This window comes from Staurois parvus, unplaced genomic scaffold (genome assembly GCF_062004578.1).
Source record: "Staurois parvus isolate SC_StPar_1 unplaced genomic scaffold, SC_StPar_1.0 ptg000572l, whole genome shotgun sequence".
Classification (NCBI taxonomy): domain Eukaryota; kingdom Metazoa; phylum Chordata; class Amphibia; order Anura; family Ranidae; genus Staurois; species Staurois parvus.
The window spans coordinates 5,991,990-6,013,181 of record NW_028318368.1 but is presented as its reverse complement, the minus strand read 5'-3'; the positions used below and the strand labels follow the sequence as shown (position 1 = coordinate 6,013,181).

General features: G+C 40.1%; 1 protein-coding gene across 29 annotated transcripts in view; it reads left to right on the top strand.

Moving 5' to 3' along the window:
- ANK2 (ankyrin 2) overlaps positions 1–21,192 on the top strand; it is a 290,860-nt gene that overhangs the window by 247,906 nt on the left and 21,762 nt on the right. For all 29 annotated transcript variants that reach the window (XM_089691815.1, XM_089691824.1, XM_089691825.1 and 26 more), the window contains 5 exons: positions 6,460–6,739; positions 10,198–10,492; positions 14,141–14,233; positions 14,670–14,753; positions 18,161–18,325. In XM_089691815.1, coding sequence (XP_089547941.1) covers positions 6,460–6,739; positions 10,198–10,492; positions 14,141–14,233; positions 14,670–14,753; positions 18,161–18,325 — 917 coding nt within the window. The remainder of the gene's footprint in view (positions 1–6,459; positions 6,740–10,197; positions 10,493–14,140; positions 14,234–14,669; positions 14,754–18,160; positions 18,326–21,192) is intronic.

Here is a 21,192-nt window from a genome sequence, read left to right as displayed (position 1 = left end):
GGTTTCAAGAAGCACTGTCTGATGTGAACCATGCCTCGCAGAAAAGAGCTCTCAGAAGACCTACGATCAAGAATTGTTGACTTGCATGAAGCTGGAAAGGGTTACAAAAGTATCTCCAAAAGCCTTGATGATCATGTGTCCACAGTAAGACAGACTGTCTACAAATGGAGAAAGTTTAGCACTGTTGCTACTCTCCCTAACCGTGGTCATCCTGAAAAAAATGACTGCAAGAGCAAAGCGCAGAATGCTGCATGAGGTAAAGAAGAATCCCAGAGTGGCAGCTAAAGACCTACAGAAATCTCTGGCACATGCTAACATTTTTGTTGACACATCTACAATAAGGAAAACATTAAACAAGAATGGAGTACATGGGAGGACACCACGGAGGAAGCCATTGCTGTCCAAAAAGAATATTGCAGCACGTTTGAAGTTTGCAAAAGAGCACCTGGATGTTCCACAGCACTACTGGCAAAATATACTGTGGACAGATGAAACCAAGATTGAGTTGTTTGGAAAGAACACACAACACTATGTGTGGAGAAAAAAAGGCACAGCACACCAACATCAAAACCTCATCCCCACTGTAAAACATGGCGGAGGGAGCATCATGGTTTGGGGCTGCTTTGCTGCCTCAGAGCCTGGACGGATTGTTGTCATTGATGGGAAAATGAATTCCAGAGTTTATCAAGACATTTTGCAGGAAAACGTACGACCATCTGTCCGCCAACTGAAGCTCCACAGAGGATGGGTGATGCAACAGGACAATGACCCAAAGCATACAAGTAATTCAACAAAACAATGGCTGCAACAGCACAGAATACGCCTTCTGGAGTGGCCCAGTCAGAGTCCTGACCTCAACCTGATTGAAATGCTTTGGCATGACCTTAAGAGAGTGATTCACACCAGACATCCCAAGAATATTGCTACACTGAAACAGTTTTGTGAAGAGGAGTGGTCCGAAATTACTCCAGATCATTGTGCAGGTCTGATCTGCAACTACAGGAAACGTTTGGTTGAGGTTATTGCTGCCAAAGGAGGGTCAACCAGTTATTAAGTCCAAAGGTTCACATACTTTTTCCTCCCTGCACTGTGAATGTTTCCATGTTATGTGCAATTAAACCATGGCAACATCTAATGTTTGTGTAGTATTATGTTCAGCAGACTGTGTTCTTCTATTGTTGTGACTTAGATGACATTCAGAGCACATTTTATGCCCAATTCATGCAAAACTCCACGTAATCCCAAGGGGTTCACATACTTTTTCTTCCAACTGTATACTCGTACTTTCAGTAAGCAACAGCTTGAATAATGTCTTTTTATTTGGAAATCCGTGAATAATATTCTGGTCGTGTGGTGGTGGTCCTTCAATTGGATGTACTTGATGGAGTAAGATAAAAGCCCAGGGAGCACACGGGTTATCTACCAAAAATATAAGTATAGAGATGAGAGAGCCTTTATAGTGTAGTATGTATGTAGAATTAATAATTACAATAATAGTGATTTGGGTACACGTACTCAAAAACACAATTTACATTTGTGAGGTTGTGAAGACCCTGTCGGTTAAGATGCATAACCTTCTTAGTACGCAAGAGGAGAATATTCCCCCTAAAGTCTGGCTTCAGCCCCCTGCACTCCACCGAAACCGCCCTACTTAAAATCACCAATGACCTGCTAACTGCCAAAGCCAATGGCCACTATTCTATCCTCCTGCTCCTCGACCTCTTCGCGGTCTTCGACACTGTTGACCACCCTCTCCTCCTTGCCAAACTGCACTCCCTTGGTAACAAGGACGCTGCTCTCTCCTGGTTTGCCTCCTACCTTTCCCAGCGCTCCTTCAGCGTCTCCTACAACACTGCCACCTCCCCCTCCCTCCCCCTCTCTGTCGGGGTCCCCCAAGGCTCTGTCCTCGGGCCCCTCCTCTTCTCCATCTATACCTCCTCCCTTGGCAAACTTATTCACTCCCACGGCTTCAATTACCCGACGACGACACCCAAATTTACCTCTCCACCCCCCACCTCACCCCCTCACTCTCTGCTCGCATCGCCCACCTCCTAAACGACATATCAGACTGGATGTCGCTCCATTTCCTCAAACTTAACCTATACAAAACCGAGCTCCTGGTCTTCCCCCCACCCCGTGGCCCCCCCCCATCCTCTCCATCACTACTAACAATGCCACCATCTCTCCCACCCCACATGCCAAAGTCCTGGGTGTCACCCTGGACTCCCACCTCTCCTTCCTACCCCACATCAAACTGCTATCTAGATCTTGCAGGCTCCACCTCCGCAACATCTCCAAGATACGCACATTCCTCACCCCAGACACCACCAAACAACTCGTACACTCCCTCATCATCTCACGCCTGGACTATTGCAACTCCCTTCTCACTGGCCTACCCAAACGAACGCTATCCCCACTCCAGTCGATCCTAAACTCAGCGGCCAGACTCATCCACCTCACCAAGTGCTCCACATCTGCCTCCCCCCTCTGCCAATCCCTTCATTGGCTCCCGATTGCCCAACACATCAAGTTCAAGCTGCTAACCCTGACCTACAAGGCCATTCACAATGCTGCCCCGAACTACATAACCGACCTGATACCCAGATACTACCCTACCCGTGCCCTCCGCTCCTCACAGGACCTCCTGCTCTCTAGCTCCCTGGTCTCCTCCTCCCCCGCCCGATTGCAGGACTTCTCCAGGACTTCCTCCATCCTCTGGAACTCCCTACCCCAATCCATCAGACTGTCACCTACCCTCCTCACCTTCAGGCGCACCCTGAAAACCCTCCTTTTCAGGGAAGCCTACCCCAACCTCACCTAACACTCGACCTCACCTAACAACTAACCTCCTCCACTCCACCCACCACTCCATCCCCCACAGCCATCTCCTCCTGTGCCACCTTCCCCTCCCTCCTAGATTGTAAGCTCGAAAGAGCAGGGCCCTCGAACCCCTCGTGTAGTGTATTGTTACTGTCTTGTCTCATGTTCTGTTCCCCTTGCTACTGTACAGCGCTGAGCATACCCTTTGGCGCTATATAAATACTGTATAATAATAATAATAATATTCCTGTTTCTATGTGCGATAGGGCTGGTCTCTCTCAATGTCTTGGGGTCCAGGTCTTAGGTCCTCGAGAAGGAACAAAAATCACTGGTATTTGATGTTCGTTTAATATGATGACCCCCAACCCATTTCTAGACACACTACAACATGTATTCTTACTGACACCTCTGCCATTTGAACTACCAATGTTTTTTTATTCCTTCTCAAACATCAAGTTGAATAATATTCTGTTTATATTAGATATTTCAAAACCTCCAAACAGGGGCCTCAAAGTCCTTGGATAAATTAGTTAAATTGAGTGAACCGGGAGTCCCTGATCACCAATACAATGAAAAACTGTATAAAAACTCAATTAGTTATGGACTCAACCAGGGTATGAGTTAGTTTATGCATACCCATACTCTGGTTGAGTTCATATCTAATCGAGTTTTTATGCAGTTTTTCATTATATCAGACATTTACAGACTGCATACTTTGCATGATGTTAGTGGGTATATCAGCATCCAGCCATTTAAAAACCTCAAAATGCCATACTTTTTAACAGACATATTCAACAATGTAAACAATACAGTGCAGCAACCAGTCAGCTTTAACCTTTCTGTGATATGACTTCAGTATATTGATTTCTGTTTATTGTTGTTTGTTACTATAACTTATGTAGGCATTAACCTCCCAGCACATCTAGACCTGCTGTTTCACTTAAAATAGAACAATAGGCAAACTATAGGATTGAGTAAGGGAGGATTATAACCCCTGTCATTTTTTTTTGTCATCTGTGTCCCGTTGGTGAGAGTTACCTTCACGTCCTGTCCCATAATCAAAACAAGAAGGAAATCCTTGCAAATTAAGGGAATCTACTGGGGCCTCCCTAGGTCGCCAGAATTAGTGTTCCCATTTAAAGATTGGATCTTTAACTATTCCCATAAACAGTGGGTCCAGTTTGAATCTAAATCAACCCCCTCCCCTTGTTTTCCCTTCAATGGAATGCACCTTCACGTACCCCTTTGCCTTGGACTCTCTTCATAGCATTACCACACTTATTAAACTCTGAGATTCTTTACCCAATTCAATACCGGGCAATTTTACACCTCCCTGCCCAGGCCATTTTTCAGGTTTCAGCGCTATCACACTTTGAATAACAATTGCGCGGTCATACAACATTGTACCCAAACTAAAATTTTATCATTTTCTTCACACAACTAGAGCTTTCTTTTTGTGGTATTTAATCATTGCTGGGGTTTTTTCTTTTTTTTAAGATTTTTTTTTCATATTTCACTATGTCCAAAGTAGTACAATGTTACTATGGTAACATTGTACTACTTTGGACATAGTGAAATATGAAAAAAAAAATCTTTGGGGAAGTGATCAGTATTTTTTTTTTTTTTACACAATTTGCTTATAGCAAAGAATTACTTTGCATTTACCTGAATGACATTGATTCATTCAGGGTTTTTTTTTTTGTGCTTAGCTGTGGTTTGGCCACAGCTAATCACATGACATGTGCATGTGATTAGCTGTGACCATTCACAGCTAGACACTAGTATACAATGGATGGCATGAATGAAGCCATCCATTGTATACAACTGTCATGTGACCTGCTGTGATTGGTCACAGCAGGTCACATGGTACCGGCAACGGGGGCCTGTCCGAGGTACACGGCTGGTGACAGATCGCGCCGCTGCGCGGCTCTGCAAGCGCGGCTCTGCGAGCGCGCAAACTGTGCATGTGCGGGAGGACACCATATGGCGGCTAGTACATTTTTCAGGACGCCGTACGGCTATTGGCCGGGCGTCAAATGGTTAATTAAGTCACACGTTCTATCTACCTATACTGGATCTATGACACCTCTTCTAGATAATCATTCCTTTCCACCCTGATGGTCTTGTTCTGCCTTGTTCTCATGGGCATCCACCAAATTATCTTCTATCACAGTATCTATTACCGATTCAGGCTTAAAATCACTCGCCACACTCAACAAAGGCAAGCACACTCACCAGGTCAATGGCTGCTCTATTTTCAGCTCCAAGGCGTTTACACTACACTGCGATGATAGGAAGGCATCAGACCTTTTTTTCCCGGCAACCCATGGGCTCATCTCACCCTGTCTCATCCTTTATAGACTCCTTCTGTACATTTACTTTCCTTCAGCTCCCCCATATATCTGTCAGAGTGGGAACACGAGCTTGGGTGCACTTTCACAGAGGATAAAAGGGAAGGTTTTTAACACTTATGTGTGACCACGCTCACAGCACCTACATCCTTACAGACAGTCCTTATTCTCAGAAAAGAACCACCTGTGGGAAATTCAGTTGATTGGACATGATTAGGAAAGGCATAACCCTGTCTATATAAGGTCCCACAGTTAACAGTGCATGTCAGAACACAAACCAAGCCATGAAGTCCAAAAAATTGTCCGTAGACCTCCGAGACAGGATTTTATCAAGGCACAGATCTGGGGAAGGGTACAGAAGCATTTCTGTAGCATTGAAGGTTCCAATGAGCACAGTGACCTCCATCAACCATAAATGGAAGAAGTTTGGAACCACCAGGAATCTTCTTAGAGCGGGCCGCCTGGCCATTTTGGAATAAGGCTGTAACATAACAAAATGTGGCAAAAGTTAAGTGCAGTGAATACTTTCTGGATGCACTGTATATATGCTTTTAATTGAAACTCTGAATAAATACCATAATTCTTAAGGAGTAAAAAAAAAATAGGTATGCTTCCCTCAATCCTGATCAGCATCAGGAATCAGAAATCTTGGCAAGTATCCCCATGGAAAGGGTGAGGTGAGTGTGTGGATCCTGCCATGTTATTATCAGCTCACACGTCCTTCAACATTAGTGATGCTTGGGAAACCACCCCCAAAAAAGGGAGGTAACCCCCACACACCCGATGCAAAGTGCTACTGGTAATAAAGGGCGCTGGTAGGGGGGCTTATTTTATGTGCCACATACCAGTAGAAACATAGTAGGTGCTCGTCTTCCCTCTGAAATAAATTTTAGGTCTTTTGGATGCCTAACCAGATCACCAGGTCAAAAAAGTAAAAAAAAAAAGATACAAACACCTAGAAATGTAATAATTAAACAATAATGTTCTTAATTTAACTAATATTTGCCTTCCAGGCTTTATTTAATGTCATGGAGTAGATATACTAGGACTATCGATCAGACTATGTCATTGTGTAGTTACATGATATCTCAGATGTCCAATCACTAAGACATCTTAGTATTTTATTCTGAATAAACATAGTTTGAATGAAACTCCTTATTCCTGTCTTCTTAGCCTATATCTGTAAAGATTTTTAAATATGACCCAATGTTTACAAGTTTTGATAATTGTTTTGCTTGTATTGTGTTTTTATTTGAATTAATTAATTCTGTCTTATTTACCTTCTTAGGCTTTTCTGCTCTTCAGGACGAATTTTGCAGCCCACAGAAAAAGAATATCATTGATCACTCAGGTTCTGTAGGCAAGGAGAGAGGTGAACACCCTCCTCTGGTGTCTGAAGAGGATGTTTCAATCAGTTATTCACCCTTGCATGAAAGTTCGGGAAGGCCTGAGGATGACACATCTGTTGCAGAGATGATCCGACAGCTGCAGAAAGAGAAAGTGGAAGCAGAGTTCTCCAGGGAGCCACAGAAATTATCAAGGGCCTTATCTTCTGAACATGAATATCTGTAAGATTTTGGCACTTAACATTAGGCAGCAGTTGTTTTAACAGAGCAATACGTCAGTGTTGTGTAAATTCATTTGTTCAGAGCATGAGGCAAAGTAAGAGCCTCATCACAAGAAGGTAACCTGCATTGAACAAGGTCTCCAGCTTGTCTTACAACTGTTCTTGCCTATTGAATCAGCTATAACTTTAATACATTCAGTCTTATTAAGTAATCTAGTCAGCTGATTTTAAATGTGATTGCTGTAGGATTTGTTCTTTTTTCATCAATGCATTTTAGTTACAGTTATTGTGCGATTAGCATTTTAGTTACAGTTGTTGTGCGAGTGTGTAGAGGAGGACTTAGGCACAGGGTAAAGGACTCAAAACTCTGGGCACTATACACTTGTGCAACAGGACCCCTCAGTGTAATATGACAGCTACTAATAAAAAATGTTAATTGAAAACCCACCCCTAAAATACAGAAAAACAGCCCCAAATGTCACCCAACTTAGAATACCAATCTTAATATAAATAGTTTCATTTACATTGTTTTTACTGAGTAAATTTACATGAGGGGAGAATGGTTGTATACAGGACCAGCTTAACTTCACCTTTTGTTACACCCATATTTGCACAATCGCATAATTCTACAACCACAAGTTTTGACAGTTTTTGCGAAACTACATAGAGAGCTATTGAGCTCTCTAGGTAGTTCATTGAGCGTCTTGTCATTGTGCAAGTCGCTGCCTGTATCGGAGGTACGGACAGACGGCTACACAGACAGTGTGCAGGACTGTGGCACTATGTGGGTGCAATGCTATACAGGCTCCTAACAAAGAAAAAAATAATTCAGATTTTTTTTTACCTGCGAAAAAATGTGCATTTATTATTATTATTATTATTATTATTATTATGATTATTATTATTATTTTTGTAAAGGTGAACTTATCCTTTAACAAAAATTGATGTTTATATAAGGTCTAAATCTTAGACTGACATCCAGAGTAATTTACAGTTTCTAGTCACAACGTGCTCTAAGAAAGTCAGGAAAGTTGCAGAGCAAGTCAGATTTGTTTTTTTGTTTTTTTTTTTGCTGTCCATGACTATAAAGTTGTGGCTGGGGCTCCAGTTTAATGATAAACTTCATGTAAATCCATTTATTGGGAACATACTCACCATGGTGTCTCCCAACGTTAAGGTGAAAAAAAGGTTTGTGTTTCTAAATTATAATGTATTGCTGTCTTGTGACTGCAGTACCTCTTCGTTCAAACAGCAAGGGTGGTTAGTGGGTGTGTCCCATTCCTTCTGTTCCTTCAAGGCACGCTTGTGTGTCCTCATTCATAAAAAAAAATAAGTCATCGTACATAGGGCAGGATGGAGTCATTGCTTGGTAGGGCCAGGCAGGATGGGGCAAGGCTGGGTGGAAAGGGGGTGGGACCAGGTGGGGCTGGGCAGAGAGGTCAGGGCTGAACTGTGCTGCTTCTACTTGCACCAATGATACTAGGAAGTGCCCACGAGCAGCCACATGGGCTGCACAGACAAACTGTTGTCGGTGATGCCAAGGAGAATTGCTGAATTTTTAGATTAGGCTGTTGTTTCTAATCAAGCATTTAGCAATTCCAATAATACACAATATAAAAGTATAATATATTCTATAGATAAATAAGGTATAGTTTTTAACTTTTAACTAGAATTCCACTCTAAATTATCTGCTAAAAAGTTCTGGTTTAGGTCCCTGGATGATTTCCCCTGAATTTTATGTGACCGAGGATGCCCATACAGTTGTGGCCAAAAGTATTGGCACCCCTGCATTTCTGTCAGATAATGCACCTCTTCGCCCAGAAAATTGTTGCTATTAACAATGTTTAGGCATTCTCATGTTTAGTTCTTTTGTTTGTACGACACAAAAAAGTTGAGAAACAAAAAGCCAAATCTGACACATTCCACGTAAAACCCCAAAAATGATTGGCACCCTCAATTTAATATTTGGTAGCACACCCTTGGAAAAAAATAACTGAAATCAGTCTCTTCCTGTAACCATCAATGAGTTTCTTACACCTCTCTACTGAAATTATGAACCACTCTTCTTTCGCCAACTGCTCCAGATCTCTCGGATTGGAAGGGTTCCTTTTCCCAACTGCTGTTTTAAGATCTGTCCACAGGTGCTGTATGGGATTGAGATCTGGACTCATTGCTGGCCAGTTCAGTACTTTCCAGCGTTTTCATTTCTGGGTGCTTTTTGCTGTAAGACCCATGACCTCTGATGTAGACTAAACTTTCTGACATATTGCACACCAGAATTCTTAGGTAGTCTTCAGATTTCATAATGCCATGCACACAGCCAAGACATCCAGTGCCTGAAGCAGCAAAGCAACCCCAAAACATCAGTGAATCTCCACCATGTTTGACTGTAGGGACTGTATTCTTTTCTTTAAAGGCCTCGTTGCTTTTTCTGGAAACAGTAGAATGATGGGCTTTACCTAAAAGCTGTAATTTTGCTCCCTCTGTCCACAGCACATTCTCACAAAAGGATTTTGGCTACCTCAGGTAAGTCTTGGCAAACTCCAATCTGACTTTTTTTTGTTTCTATGTCAGCAGTGGGGTTCTCCTGGGTCTCTTACCATAGCATCCCTTTTCATTCAGATGGCAATGTTTAGTGCAAGCTGACACAGTTGTACCTTGTGCCTGAAAGTCAGCTTGAATTTGTCTGGAAGTTGATCGAGGTTCTTTATGCACCATTTGAACAATCCTTCGTTACAATCTTTGATCATTTTTTCACTTTTGTCCACATCCATTGAGATTGGCTACAGTACCATGGGCTGTAAACGTCTTGACAATGTTGCGCAGAGACACACAACAGCAAGCTTGAGTCAATTTTTTACCATTTTAACTTGTTGCCGGTGTGATTTCTATATTGTAAGCATCTGTTAATCGATACATGTGAGTTTAACTACAAATTACAGGAGCATCACAGATTTGGCTTTTTTTTTTTCTCCAATTTGTTATGTCATACCAATACAAACAAAATAAATAAATATGAAAATGCCTAAACATTTGGAATTGCAACAATTTTCTGGGTGAAGCGGTGCATTATCTGACAAAAAAAAGCAGGGGCCATGACTGTAGGTTGCTCAAATGGGGATTTCCAAAAGTTTTAAAATTTGAGTAATTGTTTTTTTAATTTACACACAGCCTTTGCACAACCTACATTTGTGTGAAATTGCCCTTTAAGGCTTCTGCATGTAGCTATAATGTGCCTCTAATGGTACACTCTAATGGTCCACCATAGGAGACATTTAGTAGTCAGTGTAGCTCCTATTAGAGATCTTTGCATTACATGTTTCTGATTTTCTTACATTTCTCCAGTAACTAGCTTATATTTTGCATATTTTGTTATATTATAGCTATTGCAAGTAAATGATTTAAAAGTATGCTAGTGTGAAAAAAATATGCAGGTAATTATTTTACTTCTTTCTGCAGTGTTACATCTCCTGATTTAGATAAAAAATTACCAGAGGAAACAGATGACTCTTTGCATTTCAAAGAAGTCCCCCATTCCCCTCATGGCTCCTCAGAAGAGTTTGGTAGACCTGGCACGGAGACGCCTATGTCTGGACAGCATAATAATTCCCCCATCGTGCAAGAGCCAGATGAATTGTCAGAACAGGAAGATCGTGCTGCCAGCAGTGACCTATGTATAGTGGAGTCATCAGATGAGCAGGCAGGAAAAAATGAAAAAATTTCTGAATACAAGTCATTAGATTCATTTGAAAAGGTAAGGCTACAATGATATTCATAAAGGCCAATGTGTTTTTCTAATTGTATTAGTAATAGCAGCACAGCCTCTGCTAAAAGGTGACCATCTACAAATATCATATAGCACAATTTTCTCCCACTTGTATGTAGAAAATAAGTATTATGTAATTATGTATCTTCAAAGAGGAGTTCATTTATCTTTTAGGATTTTATTTTTGAGGTATTATATAAAACTATTTTAAAGATATACTGTGCCTATCTTGGCTTTCATGGCTTCCCTCATAAAACATAAATTAATACATACTGTATATGCTGGTTTTGTGTGTGTGCTGCTGGGGTTTATTTCCGTTTAGCTGTACTAGTTTCTTGAAAAAAAGGTAAACTAATTTTGTTGTATAATTTACATGTAGATTTACAACACATGCAGCTAAGACTGAATCATTTATGCATTTTTCCAAACATACTTTACATATTGTAGCTAATTGTTTTCCTCAAAAGACAGTAACAATAAAATTAAACTGTCTTATAATACACTTTTTAGGAACAAAATATGTGCTTTTTGGACAAAAATAACCCAAAAATAGTAATTAAAGTGGAGCTCCAGACAAATGGCTAAATACATGGTTGAAATACATTCATGTTTTCTATTTTACTTGTACCAATTTTGGCAAGCCATGTTAATGATACATGCATCCCTGCTAGTCAGAAGCCCTCTTATCCTTCTTTGCTTACCTCTACCATGTTTCAAGTTGTGCTTTATTGCTGCATATTACAGTTTACAGGGCAGAGATGATGATGTTTATTCACTGTTGCATAAGGCTGTGGGCTTAAAGATGACATAGCAGACTGAATTTCTGAACCAGGAAGAATAATTTATTTATAAGGAACTGCATATGGCACCCATCCTGCTGTTCCTGTGTTTAAATACCTGTACAGAATTAGACATTATGTGGCAGAGAAAAACGTTAAAGATATTGTGAACTCGAGAAGTTGTGCTGAAAAAAAGCAAGCAGAGGTCAAAGGACTAGTCACCAGTATTACCTGTTGCCTCGCTGCGGCTAATCTCTCCACAATACTGACATTGTATGCTTTTTTTGCACTGTGTATAGAATCAGCAATCTTGGTAGAGGAGGGCTTTATTTCCACATCTCAGAGGTGCTCTCTTAATGACTGGTGATCTGATGACTGATGAAAGAATAATCAATTAGCAGCAGCAGAAGGTTGTAGGAAGTAAAGATAAACAGAATGATTGAAGTAGAACCATGGAGAGCCTTCCACATCAGCTCCCTCTTCAGCAAGGAGAGCAGTGACAGCACAGCAGTGACATCATCAAATCTTGTGCAACCAGCATAGGGAGCAGAGCTTTAGATCAAGCATGTCAAACTGAAATAATCAGTGGTGCAGACAGAGTGGAATAAATCTTTAGGGGGTACGTTATGTATGCAGAAGATCACAACTACTTAATTCTGAAAAAGATTATAGCACTTTGATAATGACCATTATTACAATAGCTACAACTTCCATTGTTTATCTTTGAGAAAGGACCCATAGAACATCTCCTGAAACATTGAGCTGTAAAATGATATAATGAAGCTTTATCAACTGGAGAATAGCTGGTTCAATTTAAATTACTAAGCCAGCTGAGGGGGCTGCCACTAAGGGACGAGTGGAACGCATATGACCAAAAAAGTCATCAGTTTGACATGCCTGTTTTAGATGATCTCATACTGCAGATATACAGCAACAAGGCCAAGGATACAGGAAGTGCACTGCTATTTGTTTTAGAGGAATTCATTGCAAAAGGTTACTCTTTTAGGGTACTGCTGAAGCCTAGTACACACGATGAGAATATCGGATGAATGATCGTCCATTTTTCTTTTTTTTTTTTGCATGCTAGTCTAAACAGAAATAGGTTACTAGAGTTATGAAAATTCTCGTAAGGCAGAATACAACTCGCGTGATAATGTAATGTAATGTATTCTTTCATTTCTGAGCATGCACTGTCTTGGTCTTTCAGTTTTTTAAGGATGAATACTGTACTGATTAGATGAAAATCATCTTTCATTCTGTCATCTTACAAGAAGAATTTTCATGTTAATCCCTTCGGATAATTTCATAACTGTCATAATTGGCTCTCAAAAGCTGTGTACTAACGATCAAATTATAGTACCGTCGTTTTTCGTCTGATTTCCTCATCATTTGTACCAGGCTTTAGGCACAATCAATATTTCTAGAAGTTTCCTATGAGAAAGTAAATCTTCACATTTTGAATTTAGATCAATTTTAACATTCTGCATTTATTTTAATCTGTGAATAAAGCGGTTTGTGTGAAGTACTTGGTTTTCAGTCTGATCTGCATTTACTATAAATGAGCTGACATATTATGCAGGTGCTATTATTTTTATGTATGATGACAAGGTGCAGTCATACTGCAGTTTTTAGGGTGCAGCTCACCTGCATAATATGTCAGCTTTAGCAGTTCACAGAAATATTGTTGTAAAGCAAGAAAAAAAATTGTGCTTAAAATGTCCTAATTTCAGTGTCCTGACTCTGAACATGAAAAATGGCTACCTCTATGAAGGTGGAAGAATGTAGGATATGTGTTAGGGCAGCTTTGGAACTAGAGGAAATCTATTCCTATTTAAGCACTGTGCAGACATTTCAGAAACAGGCTTTATCTAGGGAGAACAGTAATGAGCAGTAAGCCAGGGCATTCCTTAAGCAGTTGCACACCATCAATAGGTGTATGTTCTTTTCCCCATCCAATCCTGTTTAGATGAAGTTTATGTCATGTCTGTGTCATATTAATGTGAACCTTTGCTCTTAGGGCTCATTTCCACCAGACATTCATGTAAATTCCTATTTTCATTTAATTCACATAATCACATATGTTCTGATGATGTTGAGCCTGTGGGCAGTAGCAGCAGCATTATCCTAATCTGTCTCCTTTTTTTGTCTACATTACACCTAAAATCTATTTAGGAAGCACTGTAAAGCAAATAGCATTTTTAGGACGTTTGCCATAACAAATGTTATTCATACATAAGAGAAACTTTTGCAAATTTCAGAATGCTTGCTGATAGCTAAAGCAGAACTCGGTCCAAACTGGATTTTACTGTTCTGACAGTGTTTTATCCCCAGCTGTGTCTTATCTGTGATCCCAGCAGTGAGCTGTCCTCCGTGTTCCTGTTCCACTATGATAGCCAGGATGTATTCTGAGAGCTAAATTTCTTGGTTGCCCCCTGTGAAGAAATACATTCCCATTAGGGAATTGTGACACTGCAATGCAAGAAAGCTTTCAGCAGAGTTTAGCTGTAAAGTTCCTAGGGAACTTGGCGGAAGCTGCCCCCATGCCAACCCCTATAGTGTAAAAATCCATTAAGGGTAGAGTTCTGTTTTAAAGAGCAAAATGACATGTGATCTCATTTATAAAACTGGAGGAAAGGAAAAGTATAAATAATTTTAATACCAATTCAAATTAATGCATTCATTTACTTCACTGCACTTGAATTAAGAGCTGGATATGATTGCCACTTGTTATTTCAATTGCTGTGGGTAACACTTCTACTTTGCTTTCCTTCGGTTTGTATACAGGAGAGCCACAGGTTTTTAAGGCAATCACAAATCTAGAATAGTAAATAGAGTACCACTTCCATACCTCCACCAGGACCTAGCAGAGGAGTTAGGTGAGCTAGAGACCAACTCAGATGAGGACGAGATGGTAACTACCAGAGTCGTTCGCCGACGTGTCATTATTCAGGTACTAAGTGTTCACCTCCTGCACGTCCCTGTGCCACTTGCAGGTTACACTTGCAGAGAGCTACCTAAAGCAATTACCTATTAAATAACATGGCTGTTTGCATGTTTTCCTAACTAATGCATGTCCAGTCTGTTTAAGTACTCAGCACCGGTCATCAGTACCAGTAGGAAAAATAGAATATTATTATTAGCTTCTTCACATCACCTTCCAAAGTGCAGGCAAGAGACCAAGCGGTTCATTAGCTATAGATGGTACTGTACTGCACTTTGACTAAAGGTTCCATGCATGCAGTTAACACTTTTTTTTGCAGATTTGCTGTCAGAGTTTTGTTGTTAGTAATTCTCCTATATCATTTTGGTACCATGCCCCTACTTATGATGATGCAATATATCTGAATGACAAAGGATTTTGGTAAAGGCTGTTTTTTCTGCATTAGGCTGACGACATGCCTGACATTCTCCCAGAGACTGTGACTGAAGAACAGTATACAGACGAGCATGGTCACATTGTGGTAAAAAAGGTAAGGTAGTCTTTAATATTTGAATATGTTTAAAGAAAATTAAACGTATCCACATAAGCAACCTTGATTTTATTATATGAGAAGGACAGTGAATTCACCACAAGGAAAAGTTCCCTGATCAGTGTCAGGGTGTGGGATAAGAGGGTCTACCACAGGTGACATCTAGAGGCAGAGCTTCCAATTCAGTTTCCTTGTATGGCACCTAGAAATCATAATGCCTTGATATACATCCTTGCTAAAGCCCAAATGAGCATTTGCTTAATACACTGCAGTGGTATCAAACAAAAGGTGATTAGTATCTTAGTTCATTTAATTTTCACCCTAAAGCAGATTTAGCCTTAGAAATGTCTATCATGCTGCAGAGCTAGACCCATGCTCTCTGTGGGGAAGCAGTGCTGTCTCTGCAGAGGCCAATCACACCTCCTACTGAGTAAGTATTGAGCTTTCCAATTATTCTCTATGTTGATTGGAGAGCTATGGCTGTGACCCAGCAGATGGCATGTCAGACATCTGCAGAGAGGTAACTGCTTCCTTTCAGAAGGCAAGAGTGGCAGGGGACAGACTCTTCTACACTGGTTGTGGCAGTCTTAGTAAGAAATCAAACCTTAGGGTCTCATGCACCACGACTGGAGAGCTGTAGGCTACATTGCCTATACTAGGTAATGGCTGTATGAAGTCATACTTTTGTAAATCTTGAAGGCCTCAGCATCAGTGTTTACTCACCCATGCACAAATAGCGTATATCCCTAAATATGAAAGTACCATGTTCCGGGAAATATGCCATATGTGCATGCACAAAAATTGCTGATGCCAAAAGCTCTAGTCATTTTCAAGCATACAGCTGTGTACAACCATTCACTTGTATAGGGTGCTTTACATGGTACCCGTGGCTCCCCTGTGCAGGAAAGTGCAGGAAATTTGGCGCTAGAAGACTTTTGAGCATATAAGTGTCTGTGTGCATATACCTTTTGTTTTGATGCACCCGGAAGATATTTAGCTGATATAAACTGTGATAAGGAATGTAAGCATTAAAGCATGTTCTGTGATAAGGAATGTAAGGGCAAGTCTGGACATACACGTATATGTGGCAGCATGGACTGGGCCTTATGCTATGCTGCCTTCTTTCATAAAAAGAAAAAATTGGATATATTTACTAGCATTTACTACAAAATAAATGTCCAATTTGTCCTGGATACACTAGAGGATCTATTTATAAAAAATTGCCAATGTGTCAATCACCACAAATCTTCACTACAATTTGCCTAGCACATTTATTTCCTAAGATCATCAGCACCCTCTAGTGCCAATGATGTGGTATTTTCCTGATTGAAGTATTTATAGGAAATACTGCATTATCACCACTAGAAGGAGCTGAGGGTTTCAGGAAATAAACAATAATTCCTAACTGTAGATGTAGTGATGTGTACAGTTTTACCAACACATGCCAAAGTCGCAAAACTAGTATTAGACATTAAGGTTTGTATTAACTAGGTTAATAAAGTGTTAATAAACCCTTCGTGAAAATAACAAAAGAATAAGTGTAGCTGCATACTTTATATCATCATGTTTACTTGTTCCCTATTTTGTGCAGTCTTTAAAAAAGAAATCAGTCTTTGCAAGCCTGCTGTGTGGAGTTTCTGCCTATAGGGTGGCTCCTGTACCTTGCAGGTTCTCCCTGTAGCCATCCTGACATGTGTGCTCCCTGCCAAGATGGAACCTATATGCACCGCTACTCTGGAGATACATGCACCGTAGGAGCCACTAGCATTCTGGTGCTTTATGGCCAACAGATGTGCAGCACAGGCTGCTACATGTACTGTGTGCTGATACTGTGTGAGCATGAGCAGTATGGGTGCTGTGTTCAGCCATAACGTGTTCAACTGTTCTGAGTTCAGCCAAGTGCTGGGAAACAGACAGCACAGTGGCTAAATGGTTAGCACTTCCGCCTGGCAGTACTAGGGTCGTTGGTTTGAATCCTAACCACGGCACCACCTGCGTGGAGTTTGCATGTTCTCCCTGTGACTGCATGGATTTCCTCCAGGTCCTCTGGTTTCCTCCCACACACCAAAGACATGCTGGTAGGTTAATTGGATCCTCTCAAAATTGGCCCTAGTATGTGAGTGTAAGTTAGAGACTTTAGATTGTACACCCCTTGAGGGTTAAGGACTGATGTGAATGTACAATATATTTGTAAAGCGCTGCATAAATTGAGAGTGCTATATAAGTACCTGAAATAAATAAATAGGAATGATGGGATATATAGTACAGAAGATTTAGATCTCTACTCTGCTCAGGACACAATCCTGACTGGAAATATGGGGAAGCGCTTATAAGTCCTCATGCACACTTGATGTTTTGATAATGCTGGTAACGTTAGCTGTGTAAAGTCATGTTAAAAACTCGAGTTTTTCAGTTTTTTTAGCATTAGCTTTATGATTAGCGTTTAGTGGCGTTTTGCCACATTTAGCAGCGTTTTACCACGTTTTCCCTTGTTTTTCCGTGTTTGCTTCTTTAGTGTTTTTTTTAACCAAAAAAATATATTTTTATGGTCAAAAAAGTCCAAAAATGCCGTTTTTTGTGCCCTTTTACTGTGTTTTTCTGAATTTTTTAGCGTTAGCGCGTTTTTACAGCTAAGAATCTCCTCTAGAAACCCACTAGTTCTGGGGTTTTTTTCCAGCCAATAAACGTCCCAACCAAAAAACATTGATTACAGTCTATGTGTGCATGGACACATAAGATAACATGCTGGGGGGTTTACTAGCTGTAGAAAAAAACGTCAAAAGCCAAAAACAGCCGCTGCAAAACATCAAGTGTGCATAAGGGCTAAGAGTTCAATGCAACTAAAAAATAAGAATGTGGGGAAAGAAATGATAACTATATTTTCTGCTAGCTGGTGGAGCTGAATGCAAAGAACAGCTTAAAAATGTGGATTTAATACTACTCTAAGGGGTTAAGGAATACTCGTATAATATCTTCCACCAAATCTGTTATTTTAAGAGTACTATTACCCTTGACTTCAAGCAAGATTGAACTTCAGCTGAACAGTGGTTTATCAATGGCAAAGATAGCAGCTTTCATGAATGACTAACCACTGAATTTGTTTTTTCTAGTCTAAGTAAAAGAAAGCTGTACTTAGTGAATATGGATGCCCCTATTGCTGATTTTTGGAAAATCCTAGTTACCTGGCTATCTCTTGCTTCAATACTTTGAGACACTGACCTGGAATAAGTATACGCATCAGGAAAGTTGAATGAAGTCAGAAGTCCTTATCTGCATACTTGTTCTGAGTCAGTGATAAGAAAGCACTGGAGGCACTAGATCAGTTTTTCTACATTATAACTTGAGCAAACAAGCATATGTTTATTATTTCCCAATTTCGAAACACAGTTCCCTTTTTACCCGTCCAGGTGACTCGGAAAATTATTAGAAGATTTGTTTTACCTGATGGCACAGAGAGAGAAGAAGTGGTGGCACAGGGGGCAGCTCATGAGCCAGTGACAGTTGAGGATGGAGATTCTGTTTCAAAGGTGGTTAAACGAACCGTACTGAAGAGTGACAGCGAACATTCTGAGGTGAGTGTAGAAAAAAACAGTGCTACAAGACTACAGAATTACTTGTTTCAGTTATGCTTTACAATTCATCAGTGATAATTAATAAGACATTATAGGATGTCTTATAAGAGGTCACATGATCAGTTCAGTTATTTGCAGCTATACATCTTTCAGCAGCTAGAATAGGCATCAGAGAACTGCTGTTTAACAATCAATAGTTTTATGTTACTTTACTTAAAAATGCCTAAAATATTCTTACAAATATTGTAACGATACATAGTACATTTGTCATACAGTATATGTTGCAAAATAAAAGATACATTTAAAGCCCAACTCTGGGTTCCCACCTCTCGATCCCCAGTACTCTCCCCCAGAAGATCCCCTGCTGTATTTCCTGTTCTCTTATTTACCTTTTCCAAATATCTTCAGACCAATCACATGATGCACAGAGTCCAATTACTCTTCGGATCTGTTTTTGGCCATTGGCTCTCCTCAGTGATGGAGAGGGTGTTGTGATGGCGTTATGACATTGCAGGACACCACGATGATGCTTATGACACCATGCACTCAAAGGATGTCCTCAATCTTCCAGGTTGAATGATTTATTCAACTCAGAAGACAAAGGAATGGAGATACCGCAGGGACAGCACCAGAGAGGAGATGAGTATAGCGGCCAGAGCTGCTTTTATATTTAACCTCTGCCCTGTTTCTAAACACACTAATTGCCTGTCTGCCCTGCTGATCCTCTGTTTTCGTTTGAGTCACTTGAACACTTGATCTGCATATCTGACCTTGCACAAAGTAAGAAGGTCATTATGAGAGCTAGGCAGCTAGCATTTTCAGAAGGATACATCAGAAGTGGCCTGTGCAGCTCTCACTGCATAGGTTTCTTTTAAATGCTCATGGATGGAAAACCTACAACAAGAGTAGAGGTATAAATCATTCATAACATAAACAGAAGCATCTAATTTGCTAGAGGATACTTCTATAAGTGATCATAAATTATTGATGCTTAATGGGATATTAAATCCTTGAATGTTTATTAATAAACCCTACCATTAATAAGAATTCCTTTATAATGAATGACTGATAAAGTGACGCACTGGAAATTCAGGTAACAAGGAAGTTCTAGTTTCTGAAGATTGTGTTTGCTAAATAAATATGATCTGTTTGAAATGAAGCAAAAATTACATGGCTGCAGCTAATTTTCTGTTGTCATTTTAACATACAGTCCATAGCACTTTGCACCAGCTAGTTTTATTAGATTGGTTATTTCCCAGCTTCTAGTAATGAAGTCAGAGTGCTCTCACTATTCCAACTATAGTAGGCTTTATTTGGCTATTATAATTCATTTACAGGAAGAAATTGACTTCAGGTAGTATTAAACCCAAAACCCAAAATGTAATATGTTGCAGCTTATCCATCATTAGATGTGGTGGTTGTGTTATGTTTTTTTTTTCTTTCTTTAGGCTTCCTCTCCCCTCTGTTTTAACCTGGTTGCAGCATTGTCAGTCTGGCTGGGAAGGGGGGATGGTTAAATCTACTGGCAGATTTAAATTCACTAACAAATTGAAGCGAAACTCCAGCTCACACGTTATAATCATTTACTGCAAACAGTTGTTTTTCTGTTGGGATAAAGGTTGTGCATGGATAAGTAAAAGTTGATTAATGTAAGCATCCCTGTCAGTGGTAAATGGTTTGTTCCATCCCTGTAACCCTGTAAACTGATACATCTGGAAGAGAACTTGTCCTTTTGAAAAACAACAGACTTACTGGCTGGATCACCAGATGAAAAGAGAGGTTAGAAAAAAAGATTACCAATGCAGCCATCACATCTAAGAAATGGTAAGCTGCAATATAATAAATGTTTGCTTTTGGGTTTAATACTGCTTTATGCTGTTAGTTCAAACATGAAACAGGTTAAATAAAATACTAAATGCAGATAAAGATTAAGTACTCTTACTTGTGTGCCTATTTTTCATTTAAGTTTTTGAGTAAGAGTACCTTTGTGTTTACTCAACCATCTTTTAGCTCTTCATGACCGCCCGGGCACAATGTACTGTGTACAGGCAGCCGCTGTAAGCAAAGCAGTGTACTGGTACGTCACTGCCTACTTCCAGATTTCAGGTGTGCATGCTCCCCTACATCGGCACCTGTTGTGATTGTACATAGTGTATGTCTGTCAGCAAGTCCTGGCTAATGATTCACAGCCAGGACCTGCTGATCGACTGTGTAAAATCACAGCCCAGAGCTCTGCACAGAGGGAGCGATCTGTCGGTTTCTCATCCCTTGAAAGCCTGCAAAGACCTAAATTCACAGCTTGAGGAAGTATAAAACTTGAAAAATGTACAATATGTATCAAATCATTGTGCTCTTCGCATGTGTTATTGAGGTAATGCATTACATTTTTTTGCAGCAAGAGTTTTATTTTGCTTTGGTCAAAGGATGAGGAGGTGGACTCCATGTTCCTGTAGTGGCAATGCTGGTTATTATTGAAATTAGTGTGTTTCAGTGCAAAAATGAGTCTTTATATTTTAGGGTCTTTTGCTCTTCGACGTATAAATATAATCAATATAAATATACAAAAATATAGTTGCACAATTACTGCATTATCCTGTGCTTCTATTATCAACTTTACAATTCAAATCTATGAGACTGGGTCATAATAGAGCACTCTTGTATGTATAGCAAATGCAATCCTTCAGGATTTGGGCACATATCTAAAGTTGATGGTTTCATAATGATTATGCTTAGTGAACCATTTGCTAGCAACATCACCATGTACTGCAATACTTCTATTGCCATCTCCCACCACCACTTCCCACATAAATAGGAACTAATCATCTGAAACCTCCTATGTGCAGGACAACATTATGAGGACTTTTTTT